Source organism: Diabrotica undecimpunctata, chromosome 7, assembly GCF_040954645.1.
Source record: "Diabrotica undecimpunctata isolate CICGRU chromosome 7, icDiaUnde3, whole genome shotgun sequence".
In the NCBI taxonomy this organism is placed as follows: domain Eukaryota; kingdom Metazoa; phylum Arthropoda; class Insecta; order Coleoptera; family Chrysomelidae; genus Diabrotica; species Diabrotica undecimpunctata.
Window position 1 is genome coordinate 59,426,287 of NC_092809.1, and position 18,908 is coordinate 59,445,194.

The 18,908-nt window shown below is 31.5% G+C and overlaps 2 protein-coding genes across 5 annotated transcripts in view; one reads left to right on the forward strand and one right to left on the reverse strand.

The window, feature by feature from the left end:
• Positions 1-401: 401 nt before the first annotated feature.
• LOC140445390 (phosducin-like protein) lies at positions 402-13,383 on the reverse strand. The gene is made up of 4 exons (XM_072537377.1): positions 13,104-13,383; positions 12,773-13,048; positions 8,466-8,736; positions 402-8,255 (listed from the first exon to the last, which is right to left on the reverse strand). Exons 1-4 carry the CDS (start codon positions 13,261-13,263, stop codon positions 8,120-8,122), a joined length of 843 nt encoding a protein of 280 aa, XP_072393478.1. The 5' UTR covers positions 13,264-13,383; the 3' UTR covers positions 402-8,119.
• A 684-nt stretch (positions 13,384-14,067) lies between these two features.
• The window catches only part of LOC140445391 (glutamine--fructose-6-phosphate aminotransferase [isomerizing] 2-like), a 97,068-nt gene continuing 92,227 nt past the window's right edge, over positions 14,068-18,908 (forward strand). For all 4 annotated transcript variants that reach the window (XM_072537378.1, XM_072537379.1, XM_072537380.1 and 1 more), the window contains exon 1: positions 14,068-14,219. In XM_072537378.1, coding sequence (XP_072393479.1) covers positions 14,213-14,219 — 7 coding nt within the window. In that variant the 5' untranslated portion in view covers positions 14,068-14,212. The remainder of the gene's footprint in view (positions 14,220-18,908) is intronic.

The following is an 18,908-nucleotide window of genomic DNA, read 5'->3' on the forward strand; positions in this document are numbered from 1 at the left end:
GGAAGAGAAGAGTTACAGGAGGAAAAAGGGAAAGTAAACAAATTACCAAGTATGTAGCTCCTAAAAGAGCCCCAGTTTTTGTACCGTTTAAGCACAACAATAAACGTTTCACGTGCTTAAAAATAAAGCCTATTTACATCAGCACTTTCAAAGAAGAGTTTCAGACACGAAAAGACAAGACAATATAATTGCCAGTCTGATTCATACAACACAAATCAAAAGACATATAGACAAGAGATAAAAGACAAAAGGCCTAAGAGGGTCCTGTTGAAGGGAAAAGAGGAGGTGACTAAGATTATATCTGAGTAGTGAGTTAAGTATTAGTAAACTAAGTAAAATATTAACATATGTTTTAAGTTACCTGCCTCCGATACTTACAGTATGTGCTGCCTTTTCAAAGAATAAATTAAAAGTGCAACAGCACAGTCTGCTGAAAGGTGCAGCTAATGGTTGAAAAGAGATTTAAGAAGAACAAAGGCGTTTTATAAGTACATGAAAATGGATGTTTCTCATTTTGTTAACCTTTACTTTGATCTTCAACAAATTCAGCAAAAACCGAAAAATCCAATTCAAGAAGCTTATTACGCGAGACAAATTTGGTTTTATATCTTTTGTATTACTGATCTAAAAACTGAAAAACAGATGTTCTATACTTGGACAAAAAAGCAGGCAGGAAAAGACAGTCTGGAAATATCATCGGCTCTCTTTAACTATTTGAAAGAAGCTAATTTTTAGAGCTGTTCTCTACTAAGGTTGTTTAGCGATGGTTGTGTTTCTTAAAATAAAAATAATATTGTTCTGAGAACACTTATTCATTTTATGGAAACACACAAAGCATAAATCCAAAGGATTTCATTTTACTTCACTGTACGCGGACATAGTTTTTTACCCGCCGACCGTGTTTTTAGAAGAGCAAAAAAGCAGTTGCGAAAAAACCCATAATTTTAATTTAACAGGAATACCATGACATCTATAGTGGTATATGCAAGGTAATTGCACTAGGAGAAGATTGGCCACTTCTTGATAGTAAGAAGCTAAGTGAATATAAGGACATCCAATCAATTAGTGAACTGAAGAGAGCTGAAATATGCTATCGGACACAAGAAGAAATTGAACACCTCCGAAAAAAGGGAAAAGGAAAGTCTTCCAAAAATTGAAAAGACAAAGATGTTCAATTTTTTAAACTATTTTTTAGCTACCCTCCCTGAAAAATTACTTATTTGTGACTTAAGCTTGTTTACATTTTACCTCCTCATATGTATTCAATAATAATGTACCTTGAGTATTTTGACACTAAACTTACAGTAAAACCATAATTACCAAATTATAGAGAATAATTAAATTTATTGATAACCGATGTGTCTCTTCGCGAGAAGTTCCGACTTATTTCGAACATTCTCGACCGTCTGCATCTGATCTGCTCAGTAATTCTATCTAACCAGTCTTAGTCGAGTCAGTCCTGCTGTACCTGTTAAATCTATTGTCAATGTGTATGTTGTAGTTTGCGTGTTAATTGCAGTTCACGGTATTAAAATATCCCAAGCAGTAAATAAAAATTTATACAAAATCATGGATAAATTTTTAACTGGACGTAAGCTTGTATTCGATACTAGTGAAGTATCAACAAGGGCACAGGCGAGAGTGGTTCCAAAAATAAAATCAAGAAAATATTCTCAATAATACTTAAATTTTGGGTTTACTTTTACTGAAGTAAGTGAAGAAGAAAGGCCTCTGTGTATCATTTGCTCAACAATTTAAGCAGCCGACAGCATGAAACCTAATAAACTTAGAGATATAGAACCAAATATAAAGATATTTGGAAACGCTTCATAGTCAGTACATTAGAAAACCCTGATAATTCTTCGAGTTAAAATTAAAATCACATGAAAAGCAAAAATCGTTTTTAAAAAAAACTTTGACTGTGAATGAAAAAGCTTTACTTGCCTCTTATAAAGTCTCATATCAAATAGGTAGATGTAAAAAACCTCACACTATTCGTGAAAAGCTTATTTTGCCAGCTGCAATTGAAATAGTAGAAACTATGTTTGGTGATAATTTTGCCAAAAAATTGGAGTCTGTAACTGTATATTCGAATCGGTGATAGAGCTGAATATGTACAGGATGAGCTACTCGTGAAGTTGCGTGACAAGCTGTTTTCGATTCAGCTTGATGAGGCAACAGATAACAATAAAGATAAAAGTTCATTTTATTGCCTACGTTCGATTTTGTGATGGCATATCAGTAGTAGAACTACTTTTCTGCAAACCAATAGAACTGGAAGCAATATCGCTCGCATTATTTGCTATCTTAATCATCATCATCATCATTCTGGCTTTACAACCCTGCGTGGGTCCTAGCCTCCTTAAGAATTTCTCTCCAGTCGTCCCTATTCATCGCCTTTCTCCGCCAAGCACGTATTCCCATATTTCTCATATATTCATCGATGTTATTAAGAAACGTTGTTCTGGGACTTCCTCTCCTTCTCTGACCAATGGGTCTATCAAGAAGCGTTTTTCTAGCTGGGTTATTTTGTTCCATCCGCATTACATGCCCTATCCACTTCAGACGTCCTATCTTAATATATTTTACGATAACAGGTTCCTGGTATATTCTTGTATACAAAGTTGTATCGTCTTCTCCACACTCCATTGTCATTCACCGCTCCATAGATTCGCCTTAGTACTTTTCTTTCGAAACATCCTAACAAGTTTTCATTATTTTTTGTTAGAGTCCAGGTCTCTGAACCATATGTTAGGACTGGGCGTATTGTTTTGTAGAGTTTTATTTTTGTATTTCTTGATATAATTGTGGATTTAAGAAGGAGATTGAGCCCAAAATAGCATCTGTTGGCCGTGCAAATTCTACGGTTTATCTCTGCGGTCTAGTGTTAAGGAGCGCTCACATGTATACAAATTCGTTCACTGCTTCGATGACGTCGTTTTCTGTAACAAGTGGTCGTAGGATTTGTGGTTGCGTGCTTATTTTCATATACTTCGTTTTGTTGGTGTTTATAATTAAACCCATTTTTGTAGCTGATTCTTTTAATGCTACATATGCCTCTCGTACAGCGTTTTCCGTTCTCCCAACAATATTGATATCATCGGCATAGGCCAGGATTTGCACTGACTTATTATATATTGAACCAATGGTTGTGATTTGTGACATACATATTACTTTTTCCAGAGCCAAATTGAACAGTATACAGGAGAGTGGGTCTCCCTGACACAGCCCGTTATTTGTTTTAAAAGATTCAGACAGTTCCCCCTGAATTCGTACTCTACGTTCAACTTTTTCAAGAGTTAGTTGTTAAATTTACCAACTGATTTGGTAAATTTGTTTCAGGGTTGCCATTTGATGAATTGTCGATTTCCCACCTCTGTAACCAGCCTGGTATTTTCCTACTATCCGTTCTGCATATGGTGCCATACGGTGGCATAGTACTGTGGAAAATTTTTTTATACGTTGCATTTAAAAGCGTAATTCGTCTGTGGTTAGAGCATTCAAAGATATCTCCTTTTTTGCGTATGGTGCAAAGTAGTCCAATATTCCAATCATTCTTTTATAAGCTGCTGTAATGCCATTATGGTATCACGGCCACCTTCTTTATATAGTTCAGCTGGGAGATTATCTATTTGCTTTCTTAAATGATTGTATAAACGAAGCAAAAATAGAGTTGAAGAATTGCGTCATAATATGCAAAGATAATGCTCAAGCAATGTCCGAACAATGTACTGGTCTGAATATTGTGCTAAGTACGGTGATGATATTTTATTGTGAGGCAAGATGTTTATCACGAGGGAAATTTTTACAACGTGCTTTTGAATTAAGACATGAAATCGCCATAAGTTAATGCTTTTTGTAGAAAATTGGAATTGTGGAGCAGAAATTTAAGGCAAGAAAACCTAGAAATGTTTGCAAATATAGATGAATGTATTAAAACTTACCAGGTTGAAGAAAACACGTGAAACTTGTTTTTGTAACCATTGAAAATAATTTAGCGATGCTAACAAAAAATTTTAAGATATTTTTAGCTGACGACAAATTAATACAATAGTTACGAGTGGGTTAGGAATCCATTTCAAATTACATCCGAAAGGCTCTCTACTGCCGAAGAAGAAACCTTCATAAACTTAAAGGCAAATGCCGAAATTAACAAACAGTTTAATTATAAATCCCTCTTTGAATCTTGGGCAGGGGTAAATAATGAGTTTTTTGCACTGAAAACCGAGCGTTCCGTATACTATTACCGTTTTCAATATCTTACCTTTGCGAAACAGCATTTTCCGTGGTGGCTGCTTTGAAGACCAAATATAGATCGCAGCTAAATATAAAAAAGAATTGAGAACGTCTATTTATAATATTACACCGTTTCGATAAACTTTGCTCTGCAAAACAGACCCGATGAAGTCACTAATATATATTAAACTTGTTCATAATTTAGTATTGATAAGTTCATGTGTAGTACTTTAAATCATTATAGGTACCTATTATATCAGTGTTCATGTGTATTTTATTTTGTCAGAATTTTGTTTGGCTTTGATTTTAGTAGTATCAATGTTGTTGGTGTTTGTTTTTCGGATATTCTTACACCCCACCCCCATTAGTAATAGCGCGCCACCCTCAGGTTGAAAATCACTGTTCTAGGGATAAGCCTCAAATGATTTCTTAGGTCAAAGGGTATTTAAGCATCCACTCATATTGAACCTATCTTAAACATGCCACAAGAAAACAGTTTCAGAGCCTCATTGTGTAAGTTGTCTACATTTGGCGCAATAAAAAGTTGCCAACTGTAAAATCTAAACGAGGGACAGAGCAGAATTGCACAAAAAGCTTGAGAATGTTCAGGCCATTTAAGGGCTGTAGCACCGTGATGATGATGTTTAACTATGTATTTAAGTGAATACTTCTTATCGCTCGGTATGATGTTTCTGCACAGGCTCGAAATCATATTTAGCGTGACTCGAAAAATCGAGACGCGTGCAGTAACCTTGCGGTAGATAGTAATATACATAACACACTTATTGTAAAAATTAAATGACGTTTAAAAAACGTCGTTTTATTTTTTTATAACTTTTTTATAACAACTCGAGAACGACTGGATCGATTTGGTTAATTTTTATTTTAACATATTTGATAAAATAAAATAAAATCTCACTAACCCACATAGTAACAACGCGCTATAAGAAGTATTCACTTCTGTCGGTACCCCACAAGTGCCACGCACCGTTTTTATATGTCTAATCTGTTCCAAATAAGCCAATTTGGTAAACTATGCCCAGTAATGCAACTAAACGAGAAGATAGGTGGCGTCATAGACACTTACGGGGCGAATAGAGACTAAAGTAATATGTCGATCGCCCATAAGAATATTTCAGATTAATTTTGGATAAATTAGCAACTTTTCTTGAAAACCTTTGTTAAATATTGGCACGTGATGTTATTTTTTGTACACGCGTTTAGTACAATAATACTGATTGCATTTCACATATACATTGTTGCTTAATTTTACGTACAAAGTGAATACTTCTAGTAATACATAACAGTGTGTCACACATCAATTGGAGTGGTAATAGTGTACATTTTTAAAAATCGAGTTAAGTATCTAAAAGTTTCCTCTGAGTTTTATTTTTAAGTAATATAAATACATTCAGTAAAAAGCGAACACGAGTCAGACTTATTTTGAGTTGTATTATTTTCGATTCTTATAATATTAGCATAACCATACAGTAATAGTGTAAAACTTAACATGTATGAGGGTCGATCCTGATGCTTACTACGTGAATATAAGAGAGAAAAACAATATGGAATATATAATCGTGGAATAAAGTGATCAAATCTAAAATAAGTATAAACCAAACATAAGACAAGTATGAAAACGTATAAATAAAATAGTAAGTAATAGTGAAAAAGGCCTGTGAACCCAATCTCATGGTTTCACTAGGTGTCTGATTGTTTAATCTTTTTTTCTTGTGCCTTCTTGCTAGACTTGGACCATAGACAGGCAAACGGTGGCGGAAATCTTTTTTAGGTATCTGAGCCAGGGGCACAAAACACTCCGACAGCTCCCGGTCAAGTGTAGTAGCTCGGTCGGCAGGCATCGGGGTAGTGACGTATAAACCATGTTTCAGCTAAAACCTCAATTCACAACAAGAGAATGACGATGAAAAGTTAGTTATACAATGTTAAAAAGAATTTTAATGATCTGAAGAAATCTAAATTCAAATTAACAACTTAAACTACTTTTGAAATTTAAAAGTAACAAACGCCAATTTATCCTTTATAGTCCAGTAGTCAAAGAGTTGACCCCTAAAAATCATACTAACAAGCTGAATTTTACCGACAATATTAATTTTGGGACCCCAAAAAAGATGCAAAACAGTTTTACCCCTGGGTTTCCCCCTATAACTCCCTCCGCAGGGGGGTAAAAACGCAATAAAATCGATTTGTCAAGAATCTTTACACCGTAGAAAAAAATTTTTCAAATAAAAAATGTAACAGATATTTTTAAACAAAAATGTTCATTAGCACTTTTTGTGTAGAATGAACCGTTCTCTCTTGAAACGATCGTCGATTTTGAATGTCAGTTACGAGCACAAAATCATAGTTCAATAAAATCATTATCAGCTCGACGGTAAAAATTCGATATCTTTTGATATAAGTGTACTATCGACAAAAATTAAGATGCGTTTTAAAGGTAAAGAGTGCAGCTTTCATATACAGTTTTTGTATTTTGTTGCGCATAAACTGATTTTTTATAAAGGTTTATCGAGCCATGTTTATAAATAAACATGGCTCGATTTTTGCCATTTTTTTACGATTCTCGTGAGATCAATAGGATTGATCACTTTCATTGACCAGTCATAGTAGAATTTCCATTTTTAGAGATCAATCTTTAAAACCTCTGACATGAAATTTTAATTTTGATTTGTGGCAACACATATGAGGCATTTGAGATATGAATAAAAAAAGGCAGAATTTAATGTTTTACATTACAAACGATCGTACGTCACGGAAAGTGCCTCCAAGAAGACGGTTTTGGGTGTAGTTTATAGCAGAAGTTTGTTTCTTTTGAAAAACGTAATAGTGTAATTGAAAAAAAAAGTTTTAAACGTTTTAGATCGTTTGTTATGTGAAAGTTTAAACTTAGCGTTTTTAAGCATATTTAAAATACCTCACATTTGTTGCCAAAGCTCAAAACTAAAATTTCATGCTATAGGTTTTGAAGGTTAGGTTCTAGTAATCAAAACTTTATAGTGGCCAGTCAATAGAAGAGATAGATTATATTGATCTCATGAGAATCATAAAAATGGAAAAATCGCGCCATGTTTATTTATTTAACACCTTTATAAAATCTGAGTTTATTTGCGGTACAATACAAAAACGGCGTACGAAAGCTAAACTTCTTACCTTTAAAACACATCTTGATTTTTGTCGATAGGACATTTCAATCAAAAGATATCGAATTTTTACCGTCGAACTGATAAAATTTTTATTGAACATTGATTTCACGCTTGTAACTGACATTCAAAATCGACGGTCGATTCAAGCATTGTTTTTGAGAGAACGGTTCATTCTACACAAAAAGTGCTACAAAACATTTTTGTGTAAAATTATCTCAGCTACATTTTTTATTTGAAACATTTTTTTCCACAGCGTACAGATTCTTCGTAAATCGATTTTTTTGCGTTTTTACCCCCCTCCTAAGGGGCTTTTAGGGGGAAGTACGGGGTAAATGTGGTAAACTTTTTTGCATCTTTTTTGGGGTCCCAAAATTAATATTCTTTGTAAAATTTACTTCAGCTTGTTATATATAATATTAATAACCATATTCAATATGAAATAGAATGCAGATAATTGATCAATTCATTTTCATTGTGAAATATATACATAATGCTTAAAAATGAGGATTGTGATCCAAGACTTGTACAAAATTTGTATACACAAATTTCTAATAGTTTCCAATATGGCACAAATTTACGGATCTTCTTCAAACACATTTTTAAAGCACATCTGTCAAAAATTTGTATATGGTTATGCTAACTTAAGATCGGATTACTATGTTGTCTCTTTGTTACATTTGAAGAGAAGTGTACCAGTACTCATGTTTCCAATCTGCATTTCAGTCACTGTCAACAGTATTATCAGTGCTGGAGACCAATTTAGGAGTGCATGATTTATCTTCTAGTAACCCATGTTCGACCAAATAATTCTGGACATCTTCTGACAAGAAATTCGATCCGAGTTCATCTGATAACCTATAAAAAAACAATTTTAGATTAAAATATGTTATTAAAATACCTGCATCTTCAAATATCTATTTCAGTATGGATTTAAAACAATATTTTTTCATAATGTTAATACTAATAAAGGTTTCTTTACAATTGATCATATTTTACCAATAAATTTTAGAAAAACAACAATTCTACTTATAATAATTCTGCTAACTATAACTAAAATATATGTACCTTATAAAGTTTCCGACAAGGTTCCCTGCCTTATACACCAATAATGCCGGCACACCATCAGCTTTAAACTGTTGACTTATACCAGCAGCAGAACCCCTTATACAACAAAATTTGACATTAGCATATAATTTACAAAGAGACTTAAGGCAGACATTCATGGTCCTACATGCTTCTGTGTCTTCATATATGTGAACAATGATAGTGGCTGCTTTGTGCTCTTTATCTATTGCATCTAGGAATTCTTGTCCGTTTTGTAGAAAAATGAGATCACCTAAAATGGATTGATATTTTATCAATATGGAAATGTTTATAGATAGCAGAAATATGTATCTTATTGCATATTTTGTCCCTTATCTCGGCAATAACAGATGTCCTTACGGATCAGTCCTTACAGTACAGGTCCTAGCCTGTAAAGAAAAATGTAAGCAGATGTGGGGTAATACTGCATGTTAATTGCATTGGTGATGTGTTAGCCAAATAGTGCAGATGTGTGATGCTGATAGAAAAGTCATTCAAGCATCAAACATCTGAATATCTTTTCAAGACATAATAATGAAAAGACCCTTTCAATATAACAAAAATTATATTGAAATGATGGCATCTCCTGAGTTAAAAACAAACAGAGCCTCCGTTTAGATTTCTGGGTGAGGAGTATTTCAGAGAAACATCATTACAGGTTAGGGTCATAGAATCTTGGAAGTCCAACAATGGTGTTCATTTAAATGTTAGTAAATGTTGTTATATCAGTTTTACCTGAAAGGTGAACAGGATTGGCACAACTTATTTAATTGAAGAGCAACCTCTTAACACTTTCACTATGAACTGGAATGTACCTGGTTCAGGCAGGTGCTAAACATTTTTTTAAGCAATTAGTTATTTTACTGGTATAGCATAAATATAATAATAGTTACTATTATTTTAGACATATCTAACCCACTGTAAGTTTGCATGTAAAAAAAACGCGGATCCGCGTCGCGTCGTTAGCAATGAGGTAGTAGTGATTTGTACACATGATAAAAGATGCATTTCCATGTTTTTAATTTTGTAGAAAAAAATGTATTGCATTTTCAGAAAAACTATTATTAATATTATAAACTAACAAACCAGTGTGAATTATTAAAAAACATAGTGGTATACAGCAAAGCACTCTCCAATGCAGAGACTAGGTCTATTTAAACATTTGGTACACTTGTGCACAGTATTTCATCTAATATTTTTTGTTGCACAAACCTTAAATCTTTTTTTCTTAGTTTCACCTTATGTATTTTTTAAAAGTATTTTAGTTGGAATGTTTTGGCGATTACCTTCTGTTTTGGTTGGTACAGCTGTTTTGTTATGTAGTGGTGTAATTATTTGTAAACGAAAGTCATAAAGTGGTATTTTCTTTCCTGAGAATTTAATAAATCGACTATGTGTTATAAACCATTACTTGAAATATAAGTAAGAATAGTTTTTTGTACATCTCACATTTTTCCTTTCACACAAATAATAAGCAAGCATATGATATTTATGATCAACGCCGCCCATATACTTACTATATACTAAAATTGGTAAGTAAAGGTTTTGTTAATTTTTTATCTCTTCTGTTCTCGAATTCGATAATTTTGGTTTCGAATTCTGTGGACATATATAAGATTGGTCTCTTATCTCTCCATTTTCTAACTAAAATGCCCTTTTGGTATTTTTCAATTATCTCACCAGATAGTAATTGAGCACTGTTAATTTCTTGAGGGATACCTCGACATTAAATGTTTAGGCCTTCAGTGCAGTAGGTATCATTTATTTAGAAGTGCTTCAGCTCGTTCAATTCTAGTATAAAAGTTATCTACAAAAAGTGAGTGGCCATATCCAAGATAGTTTTTTATCAATTTACAAACAAATTTCGGTAAGTGACCTTTTCCACCTAAGAAATCTTGTGATACAGTACCATGATGGTATGTTTAAAACCATACCATCAGATTCAGTTAAAACATACAGCTTAAGCCATACTTATGTCTTTTGTTCTTGATGAACTGTTTGAAAACAAATCACTGTTTTTTCCTTATAATTTAGTATGCAATCACTAACAGGAGAATTTTACTGTCATCATGGCATGTGGTTGTCTTTTTAAAGACAAGTTACATGGTATGATTTTTTCTGATGGATATTCTCAAGTTAAAGTTGATTTCATGTAATAGAATGAACTATCTTACCATAAAGTCATCCCAGGAACTCAACTCATCAATATTGGCAATATCATTTTAAAGTCGTCTACTTTAAAATGTGTAATATATGTCTAAATTGTCAATATAAATGAGTCAGATAAAATTAAATTATTAGAAGAATTTTTCACCAAGTAACAAAAAACAAGATTTGTTTAATTTATTAATGTTTGTATGTTGAGAACAATTTCTGAAACAGAAATTGAAATGTCAATAAACTTTTTTTAACCTTCTATTGTGGCTTATTCCCAATAAAATAGTATCTACTTTAAAATGCAATAAGAACATAGCTCCAGAGCAATACATATTATGAAGTAGTAACCCTAGAAATACTTTTGAGTTCAGAAACTATAATTGGTTTCCATCTTGTTATTCGAGATTGTTCATCACATGTAGTCAAGAATATTTTTTCAGCATATTTATTTGTTTCATCCAGAATCAAGTTAAAAAACTCTCATCTGCAATGAGAAAAAAATAACACAATTGGAGTATTGTTTTCTGGTCTTTCCACTAATAGTTTTCTAGCCATGGAAAATGTTGTCCACTTTTATGTTTTCGCCTATACCAACTCCTTCATAATTAGATTGATGTTAATCAATATTTTTTCTATCTGATCGTCATCAGCCATTTTGAACTGCGAAGAATACTTTTCCAAATACTATGCTAATTTTAGTAACATAAAATGGGTTAGCTATATACTTCCGAAATAAGAAATGGACTAATTAAGTGCTCACCATATACTCAAGTATTAATTATGACATTTGAAAATGCGGATCAGTGTCATGAACACTCAGTGATGAATTGGTAAGATGGGAACTGCACAGTGAAAGTGTTAAGTATGCTTAACATACCATTAGGTCTTCCATTAAAGACTTAGGAGTTACTTTAGATGAAAGACTTTCCTTGGTGGAACATATCAACTTAATATCAATAAAGGCTTATAAATTACTTGGGTTTGTCACAAGAAATTGTAAGTTGTTTTCTATTAATGTAGCTATATTAGTTTATTGTTGCCTTGTAAGATCCATTTTGGAAAATTGTTGTGTAGTTTGGTCATGCTAATTTCAATATCATATTGATACATTAGAGGCTGTTCAACAAGTGTTGTAAACCATGATTATACTAATACCGAGCAACTACTAGGATAACCACCACTTAGTATTAGGCAGGATATTTCAGGTGTGCCTTTAATTTTTAAAATTGTAAATAGTCATAGTGATTGTCCTTATCTTTGGAATAAAGTCAGATTTAATGTTATTTATTTAGGTTTAGGCCATATAACTACTTTTACTATCACCCTTCATCATACATCATATTGTCATAAAAGATTGTAGATAAACATGGAAATCACAGATAAAAAATCTATAAAAATACAGAAATGCTAGGAAATATCTCTACATAAAAAGAAATGTGATGTATATTTATACAAAAACACTTAAAAGCTATTCAATAAAGGGACGATTTTCACATTTGGTCCCATTGAAGATAGCTATAATTGAGCTGTCAATTAAAGTTCATAGAACGAAATGTTGGCGCTTGACTGTGTTGCCATGTTTTTTTAATAAATCGGGAAATAGCATGTGATTTATAATTAATAAAAATCCAATAGAACGTTAACAAACTAACAGTAAAAAAGAAATTCTTTAAAAAAATAATAAGAATAGTATTCAGGTACTTTCCACAGACATCTGGTGACCATCTGTAACAATCTGGCAACTGGTGGTTTGAGGATTGCCAAATCTATTAGCTTATTATCAAAGGCAAATGCCAAAAAAATGTTGTAATAATTAACTGCAATTAATATGAGAAAAAACGAGTATTTATTCGTTCGTGTTGTATATAAAAAAATAAAAAAAATTGCATAATTTATATAATATAATAAAAATGTATTTTTGAAAGCTTCTCTATTTGTAATTGAAGCCTACAACATATACATTATAAAGACATGACAACACAGTCAAACGTCAAAAATTTGTTTTGTGAATTTAATTCACAGCTCCTTTGTAGCTATCTTCAATGGGACCAAATGTGAAAATCGTCCCAATAAAGGAACTAGTTATCAATTACCCTCAAATTTAATAAAATTATTGTTTTAAAAACTCTTACCAAATTTAAAATTATAATTTGTATTCTGAATCATTTCTTGCATTCTCTGTTTTTGATAAGCAATTAAAAAGTCATCATTAAGTAACTCAGCTAACTCGGGATCTTCTAAAGCAGCTTTTTCTCTTTCTTCATCTAATGATGTCCTTACAGTTAATGTTAGTTTTTTCATCAATTCGATCTTTTCAGTTTCATCTTCAAATTTCTTTTCATTCTCCAACTGTTTGTATCTCTGCCAGTCTTTTATTACTCCTTTTGGCCCAGTGTTTGTAGAAGTTCCTTAAAAGTATGTTCATATTATGAAATAAAGTTTTGATTTATTTAAATAGATTACCTTCCCATTTATTAATATCTGGAAGTTCAGCACTTTCAACTTCCTTTTGGGGTTTGTTTGGTTCATCATCATCATCATTTTGGTCATTATCACTTTCCTCACTGCTACTACAATAGTACTGAGCTTTTTCACCAAGAATTTTATCTTCTAATGTAGCCATTGATTGCTAATAATAATTTATCTAATAATAATAACAAATTTAATTGAATTAGTTTTATCAAGAATTGATTTATTTCAATAACAAGATATTTTTAGGTTATAATACAAACATTCTGTCAAATATTTCATTCCTAGAAACTTAGGAGTGACTACTTCCTCCGATGTACTGGTAAATAATTTCCATAGGAAGAACGCAAATTGTAGAGTTTTTTTGCAGACGACGTGGAGGAGTTACAATGCGTATTGCGATTGCTACATATTTTGTATACAACAGGTATGAACACTATAGACTAGAAATAAGCCTAAAAACAAAAATAAAAATATTGATATTTTCAAAACATTCAAGAAATGTAGATTATTTGAGACAAAATCTGACAAAAGAAAATATATCTAGAATGGAAATTGTAAGAAACACATTCATTCAACTGAAGAACTTATTTTGCAACGATAAACTTAATATAGATTCGCACAAAAATGCTACATATTTTCTACATTGCCTGAAATTGCTATAAAAACAGGGCTAAAACATAAAATAATAAAAATAAAACTAATAAAAAAATAAAATAAAATAAAACATCTAATAAAACGCATTTAAGAATAGATGTGCTACATATTCAGGTTTTATTATTTTTTGTTGTTCCCATAATCCAGTTAATCATTATTAAAATAAAAGCTTTATTTAGAGATAACTGTTTTGTGTAAGTAAAATAATACAAAAATAAAAAGCAAAGTGTATTTTTCATTCAGCTGTATATACACTTCCATTAAATAATTAATAATCTGATTTGAATATATTGGCATTGGCATTACTGGTTTTTTGACAGCTTATCTTGACAATGACGTTTATTGGTTATAAAAACGTAAACAGCGAAAATATTGTTTAGTTTGACTTTTAAATAGGTTGAGGAGGTTTCTTTGATATTGTAACTAAGGTGTAAAGCGTGTTCACAATGTGCGGTAAGTGTACATAAACTATTTCTATAAAATACATTGAATGATAATCTAATACACTTATAATACTGTCAAATAATTTACTTAACATGCATGTTTTACAATTCATATATATGTTTTATTTGAATTAATGTGTTGACATGGCAAAAGTTTTATCTTATTATTTTGTTTTTCGTAAATTAAGTCCCATATGTTTCCTACTGTTATAATTAGTTGTTGGCATTATCTTTTATTTTCGGTATTATTCATCTAGTTTCCTGTACAGTTAAAACTCACATTTTAACTAAGTCATTTAAAATGCGCCAATATTATATAATAAACTTGATTTATTTGCTAATAAAACATACCTACTTATTAGTTGACTGGTTTCAGTGTATAATCAAAGTGAAAGTTGATTATTAAGTTCAACATATCTGTGAGGTACCTTACCTCACCTATCTTTTGTTATTTAACATTTACTTGTATGCATATTTTGCAATTACCTACCTACAAATATCGCGCAATAGAAATGAAGGGTGCTGATGCAATTCATTCTTTCCAGAGCAATAGACAATTATCTAGATTTAGATCATTGCCTAATTTGGTGGTAAATCTAGACAATCAATAAACAATACTATTTTAACTTTAAAATTTTTAGTGATTTACAGTATACTAAATACCATTCCAATATTCTAATTATTAATTCGAAAATAAGATAGCAAAATCTTATTTTCTTAATATAAGATTGTAGATTCTTCTAGTTTTCTTAAAAACACAAGTACATTGTTTACTGGTACTTATTAGGTACATACAAAATACTTTGTTTCAAAAGTTTTTATGTAAATATATTTTGTGTGTATATTGTATTTTTCTCATTCTTTGAGTTTTATTAATTCATATTTTTTTAGTGATGCATAAACTGTAGTCTTTTGAGTACTATATGTTTGTTTTTCAATTTCTCTCACTTTAATCAACTCTTAACTTTAACAACATGCATATATTTTACAATTGTGTTGTTTTTTGAGTTTTGACAATATACATTAATGATTGTATGATCATCAATGTATAATGTCCAATATTGACCAATATGTTTTTTGTCTCAGGGCATGGAAAATTTTTTCTGCTTAAGTGTGACTTGCATTGAAACATCTCTTAATTTGATCTTATTAAGGATTCAGCTATTCCTTTTCCTATCTGCTAATTTGATAATACATTCTACATCTCCTTCCTACATATTTCCTACATTTTAAGAACAATATGTCAGAGTATATCAAATACACTACTATCCAAAATGAATGCACCATCTTAAATCTACCATAAGTTTGAAGCAATTTTTTTCTGAACCATTTATTGGATTTCAATTATTTTTGTTTCACATTATAGGTCTATTTCTAAGGAGTTACTGTACCAATGTTTTAGAGAAATGTGAATGTTTACTCTTAAGTATATGGAGTGTAAAAGTAAAGAGTTTTTTCATCTGATTTTGCAACACTCTGTGGAATTTATTATAAACAAACGCTACATCTTATTAATATTGCTAGATAGCTTCATCTTTTCTCAATATTTTCGTAAAAAAATCATCTCCTTATGTCTCTATTATCAAAGAAAATATAAAACTTTATATGTAACAAGTTGTTATGGACTGTTAAGTCAAATGAAAAAAACAAACTACACAAATTTTATTTTTATTGACATTTAAAACAACTAAGTAAAGACTAAGATAATATAACCTAAATAATCTTTAATATGCTGTCTTTTTCAAAAACAGTTAATATCGATACACCTCTTTTTCTCTTCACAGCCACTGGACATACTTAAAATTCAGCATCATGGTTGGTCTTGATTAATTGCATCCCTTACTTTTCTCACCATAAGGTCTCTGTATTCAAGAGAGACAAGTGGTGATTGTCAGCTCCTGAGTTGACAATCAATAATATTACATCGATTCTTTATCAGGTTTAGATCTGGTCTGAAGGGTGGTCAGCCCGTGGTTCTGTATACCAAATATCCATGACCACAAGTGCAAAATGTGGTTTATATGCAGGTATGCAGAAGGATTGATTTGGATTGTTCTTTACAAAGATAAGGTTGGGCCAGGGTGATGCCCCAGGAATTATGTACATATTCTTTTTTAAAAAATATATGAAAATGAGTGTGATTTGTGGGATAATAAAAACTTAAAAGGCATTTAACAAAAACTTTGCAGTAAAGTAAATATCCTCTCCTCAGTTCTAATCCCTTTTGGGATGTGGTGACACCATCAAGCCTTTACAGTTTTTTCACTATTTCTCTCCATCCTTCTCTGTCCTGGGCTAGTTGTTCGGCTTCATGTAACCCTTGGTTAATCAGTATTTTTGTTTGATCTACCCAAAGGCTTGGACCTATTCCCCTAGGTCTCTTTCCTAGAAAGAGACCTAGGGGAATGTAAATATATTTACATAGAAATAATAGAAATATAGTATATAGGCATACTCTGTATTATTAATAAAAATATGTTAATGTCATATTATGATATGTTAAAGGCTGTAACAAGTATAATATCTGTATACTATATGTTAAATGAAGTGGATCATTTTGGGGTTTTAAAGAAAGTGACAGTGTTTCTAAAAGAGAATAATAAAAAAGTAGATAATTATTTTGATTATATAATCAGATAATACAAATATGGGTAACTTTTATTTTAGACATAATGTTTGATGGAAGGAAACCAATAACAATATTGCATATCTAACAGTGATACAAAATAACAAAATGCAAATCACTCAATTTTGCATGTTTTTAAAGTTAAAAATTGGTAGAATTAATTTTTTTTTTAATATAAAAGGACTATTTAAATCATGAATACTGCACTGGATACTGCTGCACTAGATACTGCAGTAAGATGACAAACAAAACCAAAACAGTATAGGTGATCACAAAGTATCAAATGGTCAAAAAAAGAAATTGAAAATTAGTAGACCTGAAAAAATAGTCACAAATAGGTAGATCTGACAAAGATTTTTAAAATAATTTATTTTATCTTGGTCCAGCTGTTGTTTGTTTGAAATCATATTACCATTAAATTGGCAACCAAATAAGTGGTAGTCATGGCAAGCCAATCGTAATAGTAATTCATATTGTATAATTAGTGAGTTTCATGGATTTGTTATCTGCTATTTTCTTTTGTGAAAAAGAAAGTATTGAAATTGTCACTCTGTATATTAAAAACAATAAAATCACCGGGAAACTGCAAAAATATTTACGAGCTCCTTCCCATATCATTTTTCCCAACGTTATAGATTGATAAGAAAATTAAATTTTAGAGAACAAAAGTTTTAATGCATTGAACAACATTTTTAAATTTCCTAATTATAAAAAATACTTATTTTATAACGTAATGAAAATTATTGATTAAATAGAATAATAATAAATTTTAAAAAACGCATAGAATATGTAATATTAACAAAAAAAAATGTGAAAATTTTCCACTGAATTACATCCCCTTTATTTTTAATGACATCCATAGTTTTTACCAAGTTATGACAAAATTCTAATGTAAACGAATCCCGTATTGCTTGCAATTTTTCTTTTAATTCGTTGACGACCTGGCAGGACATTTTCTCAAAGCTTTTTTCATTTCGCGCCACAAATCCTCTATCTGGGACTTAAGTCGAGACTGTAAGAAACCCATTCCAGAAGTGGTATGCCATGGTCTTCAATCCATTTTAAACTCTTTTTTGAGGTATGACAACCTGCGCCGTCCTGTTGGAAGACAAAAACTTCCGCTGATGTTAAACAGTGTTCCATAATCGGTAAAAGAGATTCTTTTAAAATATTCAAATATTGGTCCGTGTTTACAATCCCAATATTATTACATTGAGCTAAGACTTGGACATTAAAAAATGCAATTTAAAAAGAATCGAGGCTTTCAAACTCTGGTTATACCGCAGAGTATTAAAAATATCATGGACTGATAGAATTACAAATAAAGAAGTACTGGAGAGGGTTGGTAAAGAAACAGAACTAATTACCACTATACAAACCAGAAAACTGGAATACCTAGGCTACGTGATGAGGGGAACAAAATATGAAATTTTGTGACTCATAATACAGGGAAAGATTAAAGGAAGAAGATCTGTTAGTCGAAGGCAGAACTCATGGTTGAAGAATCTACGTGATTAGTATCAATGCAGATCGATTTATTTGTTTAGAGCAAGTTCAAAAATAAAAATAGCCATTATGATGCCAACCTCCGTAGGGACACGGCACTCTAAGAAGAAGTTTACAATCCCATCGATAAAATGTAACTTTCCCACACCTTTAGACAACATGCTGCCCCAGATCATGACAGATGCAGAAAATTTGACTTTTCTCTTCAGACAGACGGGATGGAAAGCTTCATTTTTCGTGCGAATGACGCGACTCTACTGTCTCCAACACACACTTCAAATCTGGACTCATCACTCCATTGTATTGAATCCCATTGCGACTGAGTCCAATCTTTGTGCTCTTTTGAACATCTTAGTCTATTTTTCTTTTGTTGTAATGTTAAAAGTTGCTTTTCCTTAGCCTAAAATAAAATGAAATTTATTAAAAACAATTCGTACTAATTTTTTCAACTATAAAACTTACTTTGTAAGTACCAAATTCTAATTTGTGGACCTCTCGGTGACATGTTGATCTAGAAACGTGTCTTCCCATAAATTCACTTCATAAAACGCTTAACTACATATAACT